The 24343-nt window shown below is 37.8% G+C and overlaps 1 protein-coding gene across 3 annotated transcripts in view; it reads left to right on the forward strand.

Annotated features, from left to right (window-relative positions):
• The window catches only part of AKT3 (AKT serine/threonine kinase 3), a 157076-nt gene that overhangs the window by 121921 nt on the left and 10812 nt on the right, over positions 1 to 24343 (forward strand). For all 3 annotated transcript variants that reach the window (XM_054194072.1, XM_054194071.1, XM_054194073.1), the window contains exons 11-12: positions 14232 to 14446; positions 17157 to 17244. In XM_054194072.1, the coding sequence (XP_054050047.1) occupies positions 14232 to 14446; positions 17157 to 17244 (303 nt within the window). The remainder of the gene's footprint in view (positions 1 to 14231; positions 14447 to 17156; positions 17245 to 24343) is intronic.

Below are 24343 nucleotides of genomic sequence, written 5' to 3' on the forward strand. Positions count from 1 at the left end.
CAGGTACATTCCCTTCCCATAGTCCTCTCCTAGTTCTTCCCTGTTATCCAATGCCAGTATTCTACAGTTTAAAGAAAACTAAAGTAGTATTGACTGTGCTTTGTCTTACATAGTTACGTGCTAAGCATAAAAGGTGGTAGGGTATGAATATGTTCTCTAGGAAGAAAATAGTTGCCACTGTCAAATAGCAGGGCTTATATATATGTTTATAGTACAGATGTACATTTTGGTCACAGTTATTGAAGAATGAGTAAGTTAACTTTTTATTTGGGAAATTATATACTTTTTGGAGAATAATTTGGTTATCTGAAGTAGTGAAATTCCTTTATCATTTGCAGTAGAACTTATGCAAGAATCATTTTTTTGTCTGTAAGTGTAGTGGTAATACTTAATAGTTCCTTTTGCTCTAAGAATCTGCAGTATTCCCCATTTGAGAGGCATAAAATATTTTATAATTTCTCATTCCTTAGTAGTTTTTTCAGGAAGAAGAGACTGTTTCTTAGGAGTCTGTTTCCACTGTTATCCTTCAGAGTATGCTATCACATTAGAGATCATTGTGATGTCAGACAATAAACGTAGATCCAATGAGAAAAAGACGAATTGTGATCCCATTTAGGAAGCACAGATGTACTCTTGATTTTTTTCAGAGAAAGTCCACAAAATGTTACTTTTGCAGTTTTGGAGCGGCAGAGGCAGGACAGGACCATATGTCTTTTCCAGACAGTATCACTTGCTTTATAAAGAAAGAATAAAACTGAGAAAGTACTTGTACTTGTAAATATACCTGCAAGACATTTAAAAGCAGTTCGGAATTTAATAGTTTTCAGTTGATCGTCAAGGATCAAAGACCTGCTAATAAAGATACAGACCTATACAGGCTTTCTTTAATAGAACATTCAGGAAATGAAGCTACTTGGGCAGAGAAATAAGAGTTCTTGCAGCTCCAATTATTTGTAAGGGTAATTTCTTATATGAGATTGCAGTTCTGGCTCTCTGCATTTCAGTTCAGGTTCTTAGGAGTAAGTGCACAGTCTTAGTTACAGAACGGCAGTCACTGTGGTACTAAGTTTTGGTGTCACAGGAGGTACAAGTTTAAATACCAGAAATTTATTTTGAAGCTTTTAATCTTTTTAATAACAGGAGAGAAGATGTTTTGGCTATGAACAAGTCTGTAAGGGACTTAGTGGATGATAATCAAATGACTGTTCATAAATGTAGACAATCAATGATTTTTAGGTGTATTCTAGTAACGGGGAAAATGGTAGGACCTTGTTAAGTTTTATTAGTGTAAAAGTACAGACTAGGTAGATGAATGCTCTTCTATAAGAATGGTAGTCTTTTATTTAAAAAAAAAATATATAGGAAGACCATTTCAATATAGTTTATGCAGTTACTATCACTTAAAGGCATGTGACCAGAGTAGATTGATAGCCTTTGTCTATAGGCATGAGAAGATCTGCATGTCTTGTAACTTACTTTAAAATGAGACCAGTGGAAGACACAGGAAATATTAAGATAAGTTACACAATGCTTGATTGTCTGGTAATTTTTGGTGATCTTTCTTTTAGAAATGGGAGTGAGAGAGATCATATGTAATCAATTATTTCCCTGAGTTTTATCTCAGAGAAATGAAAGGTAAAATTCTTTTATCAAGAAGCAACTGCTGTCTTTCTTCACTTATCACATAATTTCTTGCTGCCAGCATTTCTTTTTGGGAAGGGTATGGCTTTGATGTTGCTGTGACCCAAAATCTAGAGCTTGGCCGTCAAAGTTCAGTGGCTGAATTTCAGCAAGGGGAAGCACAGCACCCTGTACTGCAGGGACGGTTATAGCAAGAAAAAGCACTTTTGCTGTGTTTACAGGAACTGAAGTTGAATTTTCTAAGAATGTTGTGGTATATGCAGATTATAAAATGTTGCAGCGGAGGCAGAAAAAGCATTTTGTCACTGGTGCAACTTTACATTTATTTCATTCTTTTAAAGCTTGCTTGTGTTGGATCAGGATATTTGCCAAAGGCAGTCTGGTAAATTTTTTGGCTGAGAATATGATGATCTGCCATGTAGCTTGGCTGATAGGAGTTAAAACTAAGTGATGTATAGGCAGAGGGAGAACCACAGAAATACACTGAAACAGACTTGCATGAAAATCGATGTTTTTAGTTTTTGCAGACATCATAGCAAAGCGGTGTTTTAAACAGGGATTTTAAGCACATAGAAGTGGCAATGTGAATGTTACAGAAGAGCTCCTTCAGGTGTGGGAAAAAGCATGAAGGTGCTTGTTTGCAAAGGACTTGATGAAAGTAGCCAACATCTGAGCCAACAAACTGAGGCAGGGCAACAGAGAGAGATATGCTGAGGTGAGGATGTAAAAAGACCAGCATGTTATGTTGCAGAGAAAATGAAGTTGCATGGATAAAAGTCAAGGCCTTTTCTTTTACTTTTTTTTTTCTTTTTCTTTTTTTCTTTTTTAATAATGTGGAGAGAAAAAAAAGAATTTGAGTAAAATAAGAAGGAGGATAGCAAGGGAGGTTAACAGGAAGTAAAAGGAATTCATGAAACGAATCTAATGATCTCACAGGTAGATAGGCGAGAAAACACAGCTTAGAGATAGAGAAGGTTTTTCTGATGGGGAAAAATGTGGTTGTGGTCAGGAAAGAGCTTGAACAAAAGACAGTTATGTTATTGTGTTAATTTTCTCTTAATAGAAACTATTGGAATGTTTTGCAGAGAGAGACAAAAGGCAGGAGAAATTGATGAGCAACTTAAAGAGGAGCTCGCTGGAGAGTTGTTTGGTTAGGAATACAGAGGAACTGACGGACAGAATAATTTTTGTTGTGGCTGATGCAGTTTCATTTTTATCTCCTTTTCCTTTAAATTTCATTTGAATTTAAAGATCACTGAGGCATTGAAGTAATGTGCTTTTTGAAATTCTATGCAACTTTTATATAAATAATAGGTATATGCCATTATTTTCCACCTCCAGAACTACTGAAGAGAAAAGCTAATAGGGGAAAAGGGGAAAATTTGTGGAAAATGGCACAAATTATGGGAAAGCGGCTATTAAGATGTTGCTAAATGGCATCTGCATTCACAAGACTTTAAGTCCACTATGAACTTCTATGAGTTGGAACAATGCTGTTGAGAGAGACAGTGGAAAAGAAACTTTATGTTAGGCTCTGTCTTCCATCGTGCTCTAAAGCGCAAGTTTGCATATTTGGTTACCTCTGGTGATCATTAATGGAGACTGTTGGTGGCTTTTTGGGTTTATTTTGGGGAAGGGGTAGTTCCTGTTCTTACTAGGCTTCTTTTTATTTTCTTCACTTCTGTTAATTCATTTTTTAGAGAACGGATAATAAGACACTCCATCAAATTGTATGTGTTGATATAAATATATTGGTATTTTAGTTCATAGTGATTTTGCTAAAGACCTGAGAGGCCTGTAAGGGTGCTCTAACAAGACAGAAAGAATTGCATACGTGAAATCCTCCTACAGTGAGCTTAATGTGTTTTTGAAAGGCAGGAGGTTAAGTTTGTTTCTCTAGCTTTAGACCTGTTTTGTTCTTTTCACATTAAAACTGTATTAAGAAGTGCATTTACAATCAGAAATGCCCTGCTGAAGCATGATAAAGTTCTGGAAATAGACACTTCCGCCATTCAGCTTTTGTGCCTTGATGGCAATTTCCAGTTACTTTGCACCTAGAAGCAGTATCTGCCGCATTGTTACAGAATCGCATTGCATTTCAATGTATTTCTGCTCTTGGCTTAGTGTCTTTGCTTCTCCAGCATTTCTGAGAGATTGCATCCACCCTTGTAATTATGAGAGTCCTTTATTCCTTGTCCTGTAGTGTCTTGGAGAGAAGACACAGTCTGTGGCTGTCCAGAAGTAGGCTGCTTGTAGCATCTTATCCTGTGCCTCAGGCAACATTGTGCAGACAGACTCAGTCAGGATGGATGTGTGAACTCGTGTGGATGTATTTCTGGGTTTTGTTCCTCTCTTTGAATATAATCTTTTTAGTGCTGAGCTAATTATGTAGTCTCAGTTTTACTGTTGAGTTAGAGTACCTGATCAACTTTCCAACTGTAAAACAGTTTGAAAATCAAATGTAGCTTACATGCAAGACCCAACAAAATTAGAAGTGTTAAGTACGTTTTGGCAGTTCACTTTTATTATGCCCAGTCCTCAAATGTACCAGCAGACAATCATCTGAATGTTAGTTATTTTTCACATGCTTATGTGATCACACAAAAAGTACATGCTAAAAAGAAGCAGATGGTGACAGATGGGGAAGGTTGAATAAGGTGGTTTTGGAAACCTAGAAAAATGCACTTCTGTAATAGTGTAAAAATAAAAATTCTTTGATCGCCAAGTTAGAATGAACAAAATAGAGTGCCCCCTCCCCCCCCCAAAAAAACCCCACCACCCAAAAGAACTTTACTGATAGAAAGAAATGAAACCTATGGATGTTCAGTGTGTATAAAGTATGTTCTATAGTGTTGTTTTGTCCAAGGATGGAACATAAGTTTTAGCCAGAGACTCGGAAAGGTGGCAGTTGTATTTTTAATTCCTTTTAAAATGATGCATTCAAATCAATTGCTTCCCATGCTCAAAGAATGCTATCAAAAGGGTCATTCTTTAATGTCACATATTGGTAGTGTTGTAGGTTGTGATAATATTTTGCTTCTGATGTCATGAAAAAGATTTTAAACCTCTTATTACAATGGTAAATAAATTAAGCATGTAATGGGGATAGCTGGACAACTACAGCTGATCTGTAACAGGTAGCATTACTTCTTTGTCATGCAGGCAAATGTAAAACTAAGTAGAGAAGGTATAACCAACAAAAAAATAACATCCACATCCAAGGACCTACCCTACTATGAGGATTGAAGATTTGCTTATTCATTTGCATTACTAAATGGAGTATTAACATTTGTGTGATATAAACAAACACACAAAAAGAGATTCCTTTTTAAAAAATTTCAATGATGAGATGTGTTTTACTCCATAAAATAAGAAGTATCTAATCTGATAAATATTTATTTGCTAAATCTTTATAATTGAATAGGTGTTTGTCTTATGCTACAGTATGAGACATTACTGCTTCCTGGTGAGAGAGAATGCTTGTCTTTTGATTGTTGGCTTTTGCTTAAATCCAAAAAAGCCCCAACTTCTGGTAACTTGTACTTATTTTCCTGAAAGTATGGTTAGTTTGCTCAGCACCCAAACACCGTAGTTATGTTGTTGTGCTTTGCTTAACTAATTTTCTTTTGGCTTCAGAAGGGTAGTTCAAGTTTATTTACTCTCTGTTTACCTAGATGCTTCATGCATATTCTGATTCTTAGCAGAAGCACAATAGAATTTATTTTACCTGTGGAAATGTGGTTTAGTGTTGGCGTGTGCTCTTGAACAGCTGTCTGTTGTATATTTGGCTACATTTTATTTCTGGGTGAGGACCAGTGAGGGGTATGAGGAGCAATAGCATCTATGCCTGAAAATAGTTTTCCTTTTTGATTTATGGGAGATTCACAATGTGGAATTTTCTCTTTACACTAGAACTCCACATTTATTTTTTTTTTTATGTTGCAACGAAATGGAAATGCAAAAAGTTGTTTTATCTTGAACTGCTAGCATGTCATGAAAATTCAAATGTGGTCTTTTTTCTGTTTTGTTATCACTTATTGTATTTTAGTGTACCACATTGTGTCATGTTATGCTCCTAAGTCGTCAAAAATGTAGTGATTTGAATTTGGGCATTTTTGTCAGCTTGGCATTGCCAGCAGGGCCCTGAGATGAACATGATAGAATGTGGACAAGGCAGGATGTCCAGAGCAGAACATCATTTATTTGCAATAACCAGTATCAGGCTCAAAAGATGGGGAGCATTTAGAAGGGGCATGGAAGCATTGCTCAGTTAGACATACAGAAGAGTTGCTGCAACAACAGATAAATTAGCAGAAGAGTTAGACTTTCTCCTGAAGCCAGATAACCAATGATGTAACAAGAATTTGAATTTTCATGCAATCTGGTTAATCTCACCAGACACAAAAACTAATTGTCCACATGAAGTATCAGGCTTCTCAAGGGGAAAGATGTAACAAATATGCAAAAATAATACAACAAACAAAAGACTAGAAAAAGATTAGCTCCGCACTGCCCATAAATAAACTGTTGTATTCAAACCAGAACTTTAAAGCAGAGAGCAATTTTCTAATAAACCCCACATTTTTGTGTAAAACAAATAAGCATGACAATTCTTACAAAGACTATTTCAATAACATTCTTGAAGCTTTTTTTCCATTAATTTTCATTTAATCAATGCAAACATTATTTCCATCTCAGCGAAAGCCTTTAGTTTTTCCAAGAGTAATGAAGCGTTAACAAAAGCTGAACAAATGCTGTTTAACATCAGTAAAAATTCAAAATCATTTCAGGAAGAATGAACAACCGGAAAGAAGTATCACAGCATTATCATTATTTATTACTTCTTACACAGCTTGCATCTTATGGCGGTGTATGTTATGGAGACTACTGCTAGTGCAGTGATAATTAATACAGATATGAACAGGTCTGCAGTTTTTCTTCCAACAGCTCCGAGCTGGTAGAGTTATGAGAGACAAGTGCCATCTTTCTGTAGACTGAAATAATCTTCTGTTTTAACTTGCTACCTTCTATGAAAGGTGTCTATGAGGGGTCTTTTTAATGGGATTTCTTTCCTTGGGTTTTTTTGTTTTCGTTTGGGATTTTTGGTAGGCTCTTGGGGTTTTTTTTGGGGGGGTGGGGTGAGGGGGTTAGGGGTTTTGTTTGTTTCTTTGTTTGCCAGGGTTGCCATTGACTTCTTACAGTCCTTTGTGAGAATACTTTTTTTGCACTGCAATAGCTTAAATTTTTTTTCTTTCCTTCTTTTCTTTTGGTTTTTTTTTTGGATTAAATATATTAATTAATATTGCATGCTCTTTACTCTTGGAGGCTTTGCTTAATTCACATTTATACCAGAATGCACCATTTCTGGTGCAGCACAATGTGCACCAGTAAATGAAAAAAATTTTAGTTTCCTATTTTTTTTTTAAGGATACATAATGAAAAGCTAGGTAAGATGGGGGAAATCGCTAGTACAAAAACGTATTGGGAAGACGGTCTGCATTAGGACTACAAGTAAGACAGCAGCGCAAGCCAGATACAAAACGGAGAAAAACTACCCGCAAAAACTAGAGCAGTAGAAAATAATAGAAAACTTTCTTCATTTACTTAATTCTCAGGTATCCATTTCCCAGGGTATCTATAACCTTGACATTTTGTCTTTTCAGCTCTGTATAATAAAAGCAATGACTATTCATTCAAGTGTTTTTTACTATTGATGCAGCAATGCTTTCACTGTTCATACCAAAATACAGTTACAGTAACTAAATTGGTATAGTACTTGGCAAACATACCTTTCTGCAAGAAAGATTTTCATACATTTGGATAAAAGTCTGTTTCTAGAAATGTGCGTTACCTTTGTTCATTAGTGTTAGATTATAAACTTTCTCATTGCTGCAGTTGTTTCCGCAATTGATAGAAAGTTCTAGCAAATATACTTTTTAACTTTTGTTGAATAATACGTGGGTGAATATTTGTTAGCAGACCAACAACTGCAGTGATAAAAACGTGTGAAGGGTTACCAGGAATACTTAAAGAACATACACTCCACCTGAACTGTAAGGTTAATTGAAAACAGTTTTTTCCCCTTAAATTAACAGTACATTGGTGTATCCAAGTTCTCAGTTTTCTTTCACAACATAGGTGTGCAGACAGTTTGTTTAGATGTTTAAATATTTTCCCATCTGTTCTGTCAAAATTATTGATTGAGCAACAAGCTATTTGTGATGTCCTATCAGAAAGTCTATATTTAATGTATTAACAGAAACCATAACTGGTCAAAAATGTAATTGCTTTTCCAATAAGTTGCCTCGTTATCCAGCAGAAAGTATGAATACTGTGTTTTGATATTGTTCTTTTAAAGATAAAATCTAAGCTGTCAACCCGATTTTACAAGATTGACAAAGAATTGTGTGAAGCTTATTATGCTCAAGGTTATTGCTAAATTTTTCTGTGCTTCCAGAGTCCAGAATTTACAGCAACTAACTGCCATTTAGAGGTCTGTGGGAACTACATTTCTTGGTTGTGTGAATTTCTGCTGTGTAACCAAAAATCTTCCAGAGGCTGCTCATCAGGGATGTTTTGTTTCAAGAAAATGCAGTAAAAACAGAATTGAGGGATTTTCTACACTCATCTCAGTTTGCGTCTGAGGCAGTCACAGCTTGTCCAGTATTCTGTGATTAGTGAAGTATCAGAGAATCCTAGTTTCACTGAAGGCAGGGGGAAATACATGATTGACTTAAGATGGGCACAGACTTATGGTCACCTGTTATACTGCTGGCTAACCTCCTAAAAAAAATTTATTTTCACAGAATCTTGTAAAAGCGTTGCATATGTTTGTATCGACTTCTCTTTGGCTGACTCATTTAATTGCCTGCTTGCTAAGTCTCTGCCCCAAGCCCTTGTAAATAAGAGTTTGCAGATGTGTCTCAAGCTGCTGTAGCCCAGAAACTTTCGGCTCTGGCAACTGAAGAAATATCTTTTCATTGGTTTTCACCATAAAAATTAAATGGACATAAAATTCTGTGGACTGTATGTTAGGCTCTTAAAGGAGCGATGTACCTAAAGCAAAGGACACCTGGAGATGTATCGACTGGTAAACCGAAAGATTAAAATCTGCTACCACTGGTGAAGTAGAGGAGGAAGTCTTAATGGATTTTGTTTTCTGGGAAAGAGAAAACTTCCAGTGGTACTAATGATTTTTATTAATATTTTTGAGTCCAAGACACTGGACTTTTCAGTAGTGGGGAGTGTTATTATAAGATTGCTTTTTTGTCAATAAATGCAAATATAAGAATTTTTTTTTTTTCTGATCTGTAGTTACTTGTCAGCAAAATGAATTGTTATGTGTGAGGGGCAAACACAATTGAATTACTGTGCTCTTAGCGGCACTGCAGCGTGTTTGTGTTGCCTTAGTCATCACAAAGGCAAAGTTTAGGCTGTGAACTGAAATTTTTATTTTGTATGTAGGGCTTGATGGTCTTTGCTGTCTGTATGAAACACTGTCCCGTCGTATACTTGGCCATTGCCAATGATACTCTGGAGAAACGCCAAAGTGTCCAGAGGCGGTGGAGTCACTGGAGAATACTTTGTTTTCCCTTGTTCCAGTTGGCTATTCCTGCTATCTCAGTAAATTTAAAAATGAGTTGGGTTGCCTTTAGACCACAATACAAATTAAAGTTTTAAGGTGAATAAATAGCTTTCCCTTAGCTGAAACTATAATGTTGTCCAGTGCCTCTAAAAACATCCATAAAAGCTCTAAAGTAACCTGCGTGTGCCTGGAAGCAGATGCCTGGCTAATGTTTCTTGCTCGTTAGAAAGTGCGTGTGTTACTTAACCTCTTGCATATTTATCTAAGACTGGAAAAACACAAACTTCAGTAGCACCTCTGCAGCTTTTTTAAAAGCATCCGTTTAAACCCAGGCTGTGTCTTTGTGTTGCAGGTGTAAGTGTAAGTTTTAAAGGAGCATCAACCTGTAAAAACCACAAGGGTTTCAGTGCAGCAAATGAGTTTATGCTCACTTTGGAGCCCTGTTACGCTGCCGTCCTGTTTCATCTCCCTCTCAGCTTCTATGGGAACTGAAAAAGTTCTTGACTAGTGTAAACATCACTTGCCAACAACCAAAAGAATGCGTTATCAACATTATTCTCATACTAAATCCAAAACACAGCAGCTACTGGAAAGAAAATTAACTCTATCCCAGCTGAAACCAGGACAACTGCTGGAGTGTTTAGAGAAATACAGGTTGTGAAGAGAATCAGGCCCTTGATCTTCCCATGAAGTGATTACAGCTGTTGGAGCTGCCTGTGTGTGCAGGAATAATGGGCAGAGTCAGAGTAACTTCTGTGGTGTAACTTTGGGGCAGAGTTTGACAAGCATCTATTTCTGCTGCAATGCCGCATCCGACGCTGCCTGCCGTGGTGTTCTCAGTGGTGCTGCTACAACTCTTCACGTGGCAATTGAGTGGCTTAGGTCAGAAAACTTGATTCAGGTGAAAAATAACCCAGGGCGAAACCTTTTTTTTCCCTTTTTTTCTTAGTACTAGTCTACTCTCTGGATGTAGTGTGTTGCATAGTTTCGGCAAGGTAAGGGAAGTTGTGGTGAGCGTGAGTTAGGCTGGCACTGCCTTGGAAAGAGACAGTTATTGAACCAGAGACCTAAAAACTAAGGGAGCAAGATTCCCTTAAGTAATAAAAATGATGTTAATTTTTTGAGTTTTAATTTCCCATAATCTGTGATATCATCCAGGATGAACTGCAGTCAGCTCACCTCCTGCTTTACTCGGCACTGGGAAGTCACTTGGGTACAGTGACGACGTGAGGTGTAAAATAGGGATAAGTGACTATATATGTTATCCACACAGTGAAGTTGCATTGTGCTGGCGCTCTCATCTCCTAAAACCTCACCTAGATCTTGATGAGGTGGCTTGGGATTTTGGCACCCCACATGTGTGAAGCAGATGAAAGAAGGAGAGTCATATATCTGAAGTGATCTGACTGTTTAAACAAATTTTGTGCAAGAAAGCACCTAACTTCATCTTTACTCCATGAAAACACACCTCACTGGAGTATGTACTTGGTGTAGCTGCTCTTTCTGTAGCTTATGGGTTCTGTGTGATACCCCTAGGAAGTATGAATATGTTACTTCAAAACAGATACCAGAGTGGTTGAGCTTGTGCCCTTTCCGATGGTTTTGGTGGCCCTGCTGCCTTTCCTAGTATGACCTCGAAGGGACTGGGTTGTTAGGACAGTGTATTTCACTTAAAGACAAATTTGTGGGCCCTTATAGGTGGGGACAAGAATTGGCTGGAGATGATGGAGGCAGCTTTTAAGGGAACCGTACAAAGTCCAAGACATCAAACTTTCCACTGTGTGAGTGCCTGGCGAAGTGCTCTAGACTGGTACCCGACATGTACAAGGATACCCCACAAATACTGGAGGGACAGCAGTATCAGCCCTCGCAGTATCAGCCCTCGCAGCCAAAGGCGGCATTTTAAAAGCAGGTATCCACCTCACGGTAGGCAAAAGGCTGAATTATTCATGGGTATACGAAGCCTGCAGCTGTGTGTCTTGTTCATTTTAGCACCGAGTTGAAGCTTTCTTGACCTATGTTTCGTGTAATTAAAACCAAATCCCTCAAATCCAAGAATTGTTTGGAAAGGATTCTGTAATGCTAGGGCGGTGCGTATAGACATGTTCTCATGCCTGCCCTAATTGTATGGATTTGGTCGTAGGAGCTGCTGGACTCCAGCACTTCCATTGATTAGTCACAGTCTACAAATCCTGGAGTTTCTTAGCACCATGAGGAGTAGAAATTACTTAAAGAAAATAATTGTGTGTATTTACTGTGAACGCATTATGCACAATTTTATTACATTTATATTAAAATAAGTTGAGATGCATTTTGCTTTATTTAGACTATTTTCAGGCTGTTTTCCCTTCGCCTAAATGAAACCCTTTTGATGCTCTTGCTTGTCTGGCTGGCTGTAAACCAGGTATTTAAACAAAAATAAAGAGTTGCCAGTTTTGCCAGCTGGGGATGAGAACCCGGCTGGTGATATGCGGGTTCGGGAGGCAGTTAATCCGGCTTTTATGCTTTTTTATGATTTTATGTAAAAAGAGGTTAAAAATCACATTTGGCTCTTTCTTTGTACCACTGTTTTGTTGCTGTTGTGGGAATGCAGCAAAAGGTTGCTCATACTTTTTATTATTATTAGGTAAAGTCCTGCATAAATTAGGTAAAGCCCCAGATACAGTTTGCTTTAGCTGTTGGCCATGTGATTTGCCTTGTTCAGAGAATGATACGTTTTATCTTCCCATTGCTTTCTTTTATAAATCACACATGCAAACCACACCTCAACTTGTAAAAAGAATCTACCACTGCCTCACAATTTTACATATTTTGCTAGCTTCAAAGGAAAAGGCTAGCTAACTGTACAAATAGGAGAAATAGTAACAGGGCTAATAGATATAGTAGAAAAATATATAATGCTTTTATTCTGTGGCAGAAGAAATGGTGATTTAAAGACAAGCGTCACAGATTTCATATACAGTTTTTCAGCAAATAGCTTGCAATATGCTCAAACTCATAAAACATTTAATTAATTTTAAAATGCAGGAGTTATTTTAGTTAGTTTTGTCATATGTACTTATTCAGATAATTTGTTGTATTTTACACTTCCCAAAATTTCACCCTCTATTTGGAAATATCAATGATGTAATGAGTCTGTGTGTTTTGGCACAGTTGTAAATAGTATGTGTTAATGTGTTAATATTTATGATTTTTTTAATCTTATATACACAAGAGGGATTTGTAATACACTTCTTTTCATCTTGTTTCTACTACTAATCCTTAAGGACAGTGAAAACTAGGAATATGAATGCATTAATTACTGTGAGATTGTCAAAATTGCTACACTGGATTAGATTGCATTTTGTTTCTGCTAATAGCGTCTACCAGATACTTGAGAACAGGGTTGGATTTCCTGGGGGAGAAAAAGGAGAGGCAGAGAAACAAGCTCGACACCCCTCGTTAGGACTGACGAAGGTAGTGAATGTGTCCTATGATGTGGTCACGGCCACTTAGTGTCCCCAGATGGGTGAGGACTGTGTCTGCCCTTGCTTCAGAGGAAATTATTGGAAGTCATCTTTACACTTTTTATACAATCACAGTAATGGTAACGTACCCGTGGAAAAAGATTATTTCTGGTCTGTTAGAGGTTGCCTTACTGCACATCACCAGATTTTCGCTACTGTTTATCTAAATGACTGTTCTTGTGTGTCTACTTCCAGTTTGAATCTGGGTGAACGCTGTGGTGGTGATTGCGTGTGTCTGTGTGTTGTAAAAAGTATTTTATTTTCTGTGGATTAGTTTGTTGGTTTTTTTAAAAAAAGTCAATCATATGTGCTGCCTTTCAGCATCTGCCTTTTACAAAGCAATACAGAAGCAATTCTTTGTAAAGAATTATTTAAATCTTATAAATATAGTCCAGCTGTACCAGTTGCATTTCTTTATCTTTCTACCTACTTATTATTTAAGTCTAATTTCTTGTTTTAAGGTTTTTGCCTCTTTAATAGATCGTTCTGCAGCAAATATTGGCAATTTGGCATGTACAGTTGTAGTGCCTTCTCTATTACCATTTATTGACTTCTAACTGTTGCATCTTTTTTGAATCCAAGGGTGTGATCTTCTAGAAATTCGCAAAAAATGGAATTATATATGTATATATTCAGTAGCCTTTATTTTCCTTATTGCTTATGGTTTCATTATGGGTGTTTGCTGCTGTCATGTTGTCTTCATTTCTACAATTTAATATGAAGGTGCATTAAGGTCGAGACACACTGCTTGGATTCCTTATCACAATTCTCTGGGGCTGCTGGGAGAAGGGCTGTGGGGCAGGTTGGTTTTAGGTGCACAACGTTGGAGGCATTATGTTAACAAATTACATAAACTTTACCATATTTCTGTGATCATATAATATCATGTAAACATAGTATCATATAAATATTGTGGTATTTCTTTGCATTAGTACAGACTATTTCATGGAACAGAATGAAACTGTCAGGAGAAAGGCATTGAGGACTTTTAATATAAACAAAGATCATCAAGAAGCTAAGCTTGTCTTAGTAAGCTTAAAGTGTTTCTAAATGTGAGGCTTTATTCTTACAGGTGGGGTGAAGAGAGGGAAGTGACTGAGCAAGGAGATGCTTCAGTTCTTATCCCAGAAGAATGCTAACCAAGGCAGTAGTGCCTGTAGATGAAGAGTCTCTTCCTAAAGCTGTGTACACTATAAATGGGATGGTAGAGGACATAGGAAGGGGGAAAACGTAGTCATGATAATTTTGAGCAGGTCATTCTTTATTTTTTTATTTTGCTTTTAGCAGTATGGTTCTCATTATGCCTGGAACTCGAGTGAGCTCAGGTGCCTGGGTCAGTACTGCAGTTGCATGTATTGAACCACGTTCTCGGACTCCTTGTAGCACACTGTGAAAATAAAGTCTTGGAAACACATTAGTATAGAATTGCATCAAATAGACTGAAATGGTCATGTCTGAAGTAGTGCACATCTTACAGCTGCCTTTGCTTTCTGTCTCAGGTGTTGGAAGATAACGACTATGGTCGTGCAGTGGACTGGTGGGGATTAGGAGTTGTCATGTATGAAATGATGTGTGGAAGATTACCGTTCTACAACCAAGATCATGAGAAACTGTTCGAACTGATACTAATGGAGGACATAAAATTTCCTCGAACTCTTTCTGCAGATGCAAAATCATTACTATCAGGCCTTCTGATAAAGGATCCAAATAAGCGGTAAGTGAAATTCCTTGGGTATACAGGTGTAATAAATACGCTAATTATACTGAGTAATGTAAAAATAGGCCAGTGGTGCCTGGTCTTCCTGGCTGAAGGACCTGTCAGTCACAGGAGAGGGCTATATGCAGCCATACTGTCTCAGATTTCCACTTTTTCAATGCAGAACAGTATATGAAGCGAGTTTAACAAGGAAAAGGGGAAAAAGCATGTGGAAGATAACACTTTTAAAATCATTCACAGCAAACACAGGTATCTTTTCAGGTTTAGATTGTATACTGAAAGAAAGGGAAAGCTCTCAATTGTTTTTCAGAATATGAATTAACCCTGAGTTGTCTGTAATGTCTCATGGGGACTACAGCACTTTATCTTGGAAGTGATCATGCCAGGAGACATGTATAGACCGCCACAGCTAAATTTTATTAGGGCTCGTAAATAAGTCACATATTAGACCATGTAAACTAGTAACTTGATAAAGAATACATTTTCTGAGGGAAATTTAAATACAGTGGTTTGAAAGCAAGTATCACCCAGCTGCTGCCTGTGCCCTTTTGTTGTGGGCTTTTCCCTCTGGGATTGTGGCCTAGAAGAGCCATTTTCCAGTGGCTCCTGCACTGGGCCAGCAGTGTCCAGTCCCCTGTGGTTCTAAAACAAATCTCTGTAAATCGGTGAGAGTTGTCTGCAGGTTCCCTTATTTCCCCAGTCTCTCTGTTGTTCTTGCGAGTGTCTTGGCATGTTTTAAGGCTGTGGGCATTCATCTGTCCGTCTGTCTTTCTAGTCCTCCTTCATCCTCAGTTTGTTCCCAAGAAGTTTTTGGTAGCAGGCATTGCTCACTGGCACTCGGAGCAGGACTGGTTGCTGTGTCTCTCTGAGGGGTTTGCCTTCAGATAGCCAAGCGCAGCAGCCAGGAGAGCTCAAGCGGTCAGCCTTTCTGCTGCTGCCCAGCAGTGCCTGTTTGACTGAATTTACTGTGTGCAGTGAAAGCAAACTGTCACCAACCAGCCAAATACATGGAGAGCAAAGTAAAAATTTGTTCCTGTAGCAACTCCTAATGCGTTTTAACCTCCAAACAATCTGACCCATCAAATATATTAACCTTTAGAATTGAAAAGATACTTCCTCGTAATTAATCTTTGCAGACAGTAGTGTTACATTTACAAGCTTATTCATATTCAAGTTCTGGTGCTAGCTAATGCTAAATAGTGTGGGAGCACAGAGGTTAACTGCAACTCAGCTTTTCTCTGAGCAGCTGGATGGAAAGATACCGAGAGAAGTCTGGAGACTGCAGGCTAACTGGGATGCTTTGCAGAGATATAGAGAATTTTACAATGAGTAGCTGAGAAACAAAGAGGAATACAGCTTGGAAATGAGAAGAACTTTACACCCAGTTATTGCAAGACTGAGGTAGTAGTCCAGAATATTTGTGTAATTTGGCAGCAGGGTAATTCCAATACAGATCTCTTTTCTTGGTTGTGGGAATTATTGCTCCTTGCAATAAATGCTTTTGAGAGTAATTTATCTTACTTAAAAGGTTGTTTTTAAAATTTGTCTTTATATCTTTAGCAGTTCCTTTTAAGGAAACACAAACTGCTTGTGTCACTCATCGATATTTAACAAGCATGGGCTGCTTGTTCAGTTATGATTAGCTTTTTTTCTGTTGCAGCTTCTCTCTGCTAGACCAGTAGGATAGCCAGTCTCAGGAAGAAGTTAGATGAGAGCTGAGCGGTCCTGAAAGTCCTCGTGCTGTTGAAAGGGGCAGAGATTCCCTTCACTGGATGTGTGGTTCTTTCTCCATCAACAGCAGCAGCTCAAGAGAGCTCACTAAACTTGTAGAGTCAAGTTTGACTTGCTAATGTGACAAAAAATAGCCAGTTCTTTCTCATTTTCTCACTGCGGGGTTCGTTTTTTTCCAGGGTAGTGAGCTGACTCAGCTCACAGTCATCAGTGGGAATGATGCTGTAGATGCAAGCGAGAGGGGAGAGGTATGGGCAGGGGTGGGACCCTCCTCTTTTGGCAGTGGTGGCCACTTCACTGAACTCAAATCACCTTGGGCAAGTCCACCCAAAGTAGGTGTAATTCACTTCCGAAGATGATTTGCCACAGTCTAGCTTTGGCAAGCTATGGGCCACAGTGAATAGTGTGGTTATTTACAATGGCCTTTAAATAACCTTCTCAGCAGGCCTACAATTTATTAATTTATACTAATTGACTCAGATTGAGACTATTTTATGGTAATTGGTTAATTGTTACAGCACCCAGATGCAACAGCAGTGAACACTGTATAAAAATGATGTGTGAGTCATTACTGATTCAGTGCCTGGCACCTCCTTGGAAAAATTTTATGTCAGCATTGTTGGGTTGGTTTCGGGTTTTAATAGTGCCAGAATGTTAGTTGGTCTTTCAAGAAAACTAAACTTAAGTATGTTTTTAAAATGAATGAATTATTGAAAAGGCTCATCATGGACAGTAGTGAGCACCATAGTTGGAATAATCAAATAGAATAGACCATGGCATGGGTACTTCTACTATCACATTTTCTCTTGAGATCACTTGAATCCATATTAAACAGGTGAGAATTACATATTAAATATGAGAGAATTGTTCCCAGATAGTCAAAAACAAATTGTGACTTCTTTAATCATCACAAGAACCTAGTCTCCCTTTAAAAGTAACGCTTGTTTAATATGATTTTTTTTTCCGCTCTCTTTAGACTTGGTGGAGGCCCAGATGATGCAAAAGAAATCATGCGTCATAGCTTCTTTGCTGGAGTAAATTGGCAAGATGTATATGATAAAAAGGTATGTCTTTATATGACATTGAATAATCTGGCTTCTGCAAGGTGGTTTCAACCGATAGTCATAGGACTGCTGCTCTCTGAAGTCAGTCATGTTTTTCTTTGCAACTTTTTGTGTTGACACAAATGAGTAATTATTCTGAACTAGGTGTACTTACTTAATCTTTTGTTTTTCAGTAATAACTTGTCAGTGGACCAAAAATAAATTTTGCAAACCAAGCTAAACACAGCAAAGATTTTTCTTTTATTATGTAAATGTCTAAATCTTTTCCTTTCCTTTTTCTTCCTGGACCTTCAAGAGAAAAGTGGGTGTATGACTCAAGAGAATGTGACAAAACGTAATGGAAGTTTATCCTGAATTTTCTTTTTATTTCTGCCTTTTACTGAAAAGGTGTTTTACGGAAATAGGAAAATGAAGTGATTGGAAGTGACTCATAGCAAAAAAATCTACTTTCTGATTGTTTGTCTTTAAGTAGAAATCTTTTTCAAACTTCTTTTTAAAGAGATATCTAAGGAAATTAAAATAGCATTAAAACACTGAGCCAAAACAGCTTGTGGAGAAAGTGAGTACTGGGAATTCAATTGGAACAGTTTTCTCTAAACCCGGTCCTGTTCCTGTAATGATCAACACTTTGGGGATGATTTTAGAAAATGAATTTGTCTTACTCAGTAGTGAAACGCAATTTGACTTAAGTTGTTTCATATACAGAAGCTGATTTTTTTCTCAGTACGTGTGTAAGAATTTACTTGTTGCTATAAACTCCTTCTATTTTGATAAAGTCTTTTTTTTCCCCCAACTGTTTTACATTGTTAATCTGCCAGTTGAGCTGCGTAACTTTAAATGATAGATTTTTCTCCTTTTTTTTCCCTTTGTTCAAATAAAAGGAAAATGGAAGACATATGAGTGAGCAGAATATGTTTATACTACAATGTCAATGATACAAACTGTTTTTTCAGTTGTTGTTGAACTGGAATTTTAAAAATGTGTGGTTGTTGGTGTGGTACTTCTCCAACAAATACCGGAATTGAAATAAGAGCCTGTACACGATGATATAAAATATGGTACTCTGAAGTTACTTGATACATGTGCGATTTTTCCCTGGCAGTATCACGAGGTGTCAAGAAACTCTAAAATAAATAATCAGAGCACGTATATTAATCGGATTACTTTATGAGCTCAACCTTTGGTTAGTTTTGTAGGGACATGGTAGAGATACACTTTGAGGATAAAATCTAAAAATACAAGCTGAGGACCTTTCTGGGGTTAAAAAAACCCCCACTAAAATTGATTGGATTGCAATGTGCTAGGAGTGAGTGAGAAAGAAAAAGCTATTACATTACTCTTGCTCTGGTGAGAAAGATTTCTTAATTGTTTTACATTAGAAATAGAGCTCTCAGTTCTACACTATGTTCAACATCGTATTTAGTTAAGAAAATATAGAAACACTTAATTTTTAAGCATGCACATTGAGTCTTTACAAATCAACATGGCAAATGTCGTTCAGTCAGGATCTTATTCTGAGCTATTAAAATAAAAGGAGGTATTTTGCAGGTATAAATACATATATAAATTTATATAATTATATAAAAATATATAAATGCAGGTATTTTGCTTGTATGTTCAATAAGGTGTATATGGCTTATTGGAGTGTTACAACTGGAGACCTTGTAGTCATTCATTGTTTACTATGTCTGCTGTTGCTTTGAGAAACTAAATTTGCCGTCAAAAAAAATCAATTGAATTTCCTCAGTTGAACAGTTAACTTCAAGGATCATAGGAATTGCTTTGTGCAGTATTGACACACAATGTGTTCTTTATGGAAAAATAACTCATGAAAATTACTTCTGACAGTATGTTTTTGTGTTTAATTAAAAATAGTTTTCTTCCGATTATGAAGCCATTTGTCTAGGTGGTTAAAATATCCAGTTGTTTCTTCTGCACACGCAGTCTTACTGGTTCTGAAGTATGCTGAGTGTGCTCGGAAAGAAAAACTTCAAACGTTATAATAAAGTTAATGAACTTTCACTCAGTATGTTTATTAGAGTGCTAATATGAATATTTTTGAGGTTTTGGTATTCTAAAATACCTCGTGAGGAATGTGCATCAAACAAATTTGATTTTCAAATAGATTTATTCTATGCTTGCTTCTGTTGCTGGTTATTATTAGTAGTACAGTCTTCAGCAGTGGGGTCATTTGATGAAATTGATAGTTGATATAATTATTTGCATAGTAAAAATATTTCACAGTATTCTTGCCTGAGGTTTATGCACCATGAAACTGTAATTTTCTGGCTGCATTTCAGGAGTGTGTTTCTGTTAGCAATGAAAGTACTGAAGTTCGCAGTCGGAGTAATGGAAACAAAAAAAAAAATCACGTATATTCCAAATAGTTGCTGGGGGATAGTTTTCTACATGTGCACACTATGCTCCTGTGCCACTAGTTTTAGCATTTTTTTCTAGAGATTAAGTAGGTTATCTATGTTTTCCTAGAGATTACTAGGTTATCACTTTACTGGTGTGATTAAAGATGGAATTATATATCTGTAAATTTAGATTATTTCGTGCAACAAACGGTAGCTCTGTCAGGTCAAATGGATCCAAATGGTCAAATGGAATTATTAGCTCTCTGATACTGCTAACTAGTTAAACTAATTTGATACTACACAATGATAATAAAATGTTGTATGGCACACTGGAGCAGAGAAGGTCATTGCCTTTAGATGAGAAATGTATAATAGTTAGCATTTGTGATCAGATGTATTTATTTTTGGCAGAAAAACCATGAGGGCATATGAAAGAGAGCAGCCTGTGCCAGGTTCTTCCTGTGATCATCTCAGCCCTGATGAGTTTTCATCTCTGTGCCTGAGTATGAGAAATTGAATAGTTTGGCAAACTCTGAAGACTTCAAAAGCCCCTTATACTTTTAAATAAAATATTTGTTTTATTTTTAGCTAGAATCAGGAAGCTTTTTGAAATTTCTCTGTTACTCATTTAAGAATTGTTTTACCATATTTTTATTTGGGATGCAAAAATATTCTTAAGTTGTCGGATGTTCTGTCTAAGGTCTTTCACTGAACAAAAACCACATGGGCATTAATTTAAAGGTAGGAATTTGGGTATGTCTTCAGGCTTGCAGCTTGAAGCACTCAGGTAGCCTCATGTCAAAAGAGAGCCAGACCTTTCAGTGAAGCCTGGGTTTCCTCCTGCACGTGATATGGATGAAAGAAGAAAGAAGCCACATGGGAATTCGGGCTGAGATACATATATCTCCTGATTTCTGATGATACCTCCGATTGTTCCTGAAGCAAATTAGGGAGTGCTGGCAAATTTATTTGTTAGTACTGGGAAGGGAGCAGGGGCAAGTGGCAGTAGTGGTTAAAGCTGGGGTGTCTGACTTGGCTGCAGGCACCCGCGCTTGTGACGGGCATGACGTCTGACGTTTCAGCATGACGTCCGACGGCTGTGAGAAGCTGCTCCTCACCCTTCATCTGTGGCTACCTTTACTTTGCTTAAGACACAACGACAGCAGAGGATAAAATCCCATGGTCGAAGCCTTGGGTTCAGGCCTGGCAAAATCTGCAGTATAGCTATGATCTTAAATGCACGTTTAAGTACTTTGGTGTATCGGATTTTAAGGGAAAGGGCAGGAGGGAAATAGGAAAATACCAACATCTGGTTTTAGGCTGTTGCTATTTGAGTCGTACTATTTTTGTGCAATTATCTGCAGTGCAAAAAAGGCTCTAGAAATGACCCTCGTTACTTGCTTTTGTGTTGTTGCCATGCAAAGTAGTAAAAAGATCAGAAAACTGCTAACCAGTCTGATCTTTTCATTGTGTTTCCAGTGATACTTCAAACTACGTGGGCAGACCTAGTGGTTGATCACCACCCTTCCCCCAGCTACTTGAATTTACAGGGAGGAAAATATACAAAGGGGTGTTGCTGTAGTCCTGGGGGTTGTGGTTTCACTCTGGCCATCGTATCAGCATTGTATCACTTGGAAAAGAGTTTGTCCAGGGGCAAAACCCCCTGCAGAAGCCTGCCTTCCTGTGGATTTGTGCTGTGTGTCCATCCACCCCACTGAAATCCCAGCTCTTCCTCCTCCCCGGGCCTAGGACCACCACATGCAGAGTCCTAGCAGGGTCCACAGGTTATTTCCCAGGCTGGGCAGCAGGCTGCCGGCCTCTGGGCCGGGAATGGGGATGGACCAGTGCCTGCATGAATGCTTACTGACTGGCTTGAAGCTCAACTCAAATTACTGTCTTTCCCTCAGTGGAAACTCAATTTGAGGCGGATGGACAGGGATGTCTCTCTTCTATTCAGTAAACTAGATTCAGAAACACTGTGGGAAGTGTATGTGCCAAGTCTTTTCTCTGTCCTGGTGTGTTTGCCCAGCCATTTGTAATTTGTTAGGGAAGGACGTACAGACTGACAGAGTGCATAATCTCATCAGCTCCTGTTTCCTTTGGTAACTGAGCTAATATCAGAAAAAGGACAAAAAGTTGTTGTTAGGACAGGAAAAACAGTGTTTTAAAGGACTTAAGTATTTTTCGTTAAAATATTGTTGAGGACCTAATGCTGGAAGGCTGAACTAAGAGTTGGCGTTGTTAGTATCTCTGCATGATTTTTAGGGTCACCAAGCATTTGCTTTCAAGGGAGCTTAGAAGACGTTTAAATGAAGGAACACATATTAACAGATACGCAACAGAAAACCATCACATTTTGAGACAAGCTTTGCTAGTATCCTTTTAAAATGTTTTATTGTGTTATTTTGTAAGTTAATAAATTTCAGTTTACGTGAAAATAGACTGTTTATTTGGAATGTCATTAAGGTAGCTAGTTTGTTATTACAAATACTTTTCTTTTTTTTTGAATTTGCAAGTCTCTTTGTGAATTGACATGTTTTCAGAACTTCCAGCTGAGCATGCTTGTGACGAAGTACAAGGGTATATTTCAGTGATGTGTGACCCCAGTCTCTTCTCACAGTATGATTTATTTTTTTCACCATTCTGATTTGCCTAATCTGTCTCTTGTTTCATTCTTGAAAATAACAACTTTACCGTTTTGGTTCTTCAGGAAAGTTTAAAGTAGATGGAAGTTTGATTTCTGGACATCAGATCACGAACACTTAATTACCAATACTTAATTAACTTTCATAACCAGAAAGAACTGTAACAACTGACACAGTTTCTGGTGTATGTCAGACTTGAATAATAAACTGCATGGAAGCTGTTGAGATACAGCATATGATGACAATGCAAGGCATTATTGAAATATCTGTTTTGTTACTTTCAAAATACGTAAGCTGTGAGAAAAGCAGAGTTAATCTCATAAATGGTAATTTATTAGTAAAGAAGTGGCATATATGTTGGGATGTGGCAGTGATTTTATTTTTTTTTAATTGGACAACTCGGAATGTCATGCTGAAGTTGAACCATAAGATACAAATAATTATTCCTTATGGATAAAACTTGAAATTGAACAACAGTGCTCACTCTTTATTACTTATATGATACATAAAGAATGCTTCATATAAATTCATATATATATATAAATATATATATATAAAATCATATAAAGAAGGAGTGTGCTTGGGAGTTTAGAGATTGTAATCTAGCTATCTAGTTTATTTAAATGAATAATTCAGTGGGGGTGGTGTATAGCTGCACCTCTTACTCCTTTCACACTTCATCTTGGAACACTGTTCGGCTGCAGTCTGTTGGTGGATGAGATTCTAACAGTAGTGTTAATTTTGAGTTCATTGGAAGGAAAATTCCCTTTAAATTGAAAGAAAAAGGCAGATCAAACTGATGTTGTTAAGTGTCATATTATTCATTTGGCAGATGGAGCGCATTGCAGTTCCTTTCAGGTAGCTTCAGCCACTTCCTGTACAACACCAAGACAAACGATTCCTGTCAGATTGTCTTTGAGCAAGTAACATTACGTATTTTCTCTCATACTGAAGTATTTGTGTAATTGTTCAGTAAGCATGAGAAAGCTCAAGGTGCAGGACAGAGCCTGTCTGTTTGTCTCCGTGTGACTGTAACAGTCAGGTACTGTACCTGCCCCTCGCCTTCCCCCAAGAGATGGGTGGCAAGTTTCCCAGGTCTTCAACTGTGGAAAAACAGTGGTGTTTCTCACACACTGCTCTCGATGGATGCCAAATGGAAGTGCCATTCACCAGAGCTAATAAAGACACTAAGAATTTGATATTGCTTCTGCTGTCATTTCTAACACTAAGCCTTGGAAAAGGCTGGGGCAGATTCAGCTTGACAGATGGGTGTGAAATTGGATTTTTGTCTTGAACATCAACTCTTATAGTCACTTAACTTGCACTGAGTTTAGACTTTTATGTCTTTGTACACAGACACACACACGTGAAATCTGTATTTGTGGTCCTTAGAGTAAATTCCCGGGTGCTCGGGTGCAGTCTCCTGTCTGGTTCAAGTGTGTTCTGCCTGGATTTCTACAGACCACTAGTGCAGGAAAATCATCCCATACTGAAGCTTGGCAGCCGGGACCGAGCAGTGCGATGCTCACGCAGACTGACAAGGCCTGCTCTTAACAAAAGCTCATCTTACTCATTTTGGACACAGGTACTGGCTGTGCCTTGCGGTGCTCACGTAACCCTTGGATTTTGTGACTTCTCAAGTCAGAAGTGGGGAAAAGCTGTGGCGATAGCAGCTGGACACCATTTCCTTGTAGCACCAAACATGAAATGCCGCTGGGTGTAGAGCGGCATCTTCATGTTGTGACCGTCAGAGCTGAAGTTAACGTTGGGTGTTTTGTTCTTTGTCATTGAGCCTTAGCTTCAGTCTCCCTTGGGATGTATGGTGAAGCTTCTCAGCTGTTATGCAGGCTCTGTGTCAATCTCAGTGGTTATCTCTGCAGCAGTTGCACCTTATTTGTCTTTCTAACAATTTCATAACAGCTGGAATTTGTGGTGATTTTACTTTCTGCTTTTAAGTAAAATCTAACCATTATTGAACAAAGGTGGCAATCCTCCAAAAAGATGATTGCCAAATTTCTGTAGCATGGCCTGGCATGTTAGTGACATGCCTTGCAAAATCTGTCTTGAATGGTTCTGTCTCCAGTCTCCCGAATG

This window comes from Rissa tridactyla, chromosome 3 (genome assembly GCF_028500815.1).
Source record: "Rissa tridactyla isolate bRisTri1 chromosome 3, bRisTri1.patW.cur.20221130, whole genome shotgun sequence".
Taxonomy (NCBI): Eukaryota; Metazoa; Chordata; class Aves; order Charadriiformes; family Laridae; genus Rissa; species Rissa tridactyla.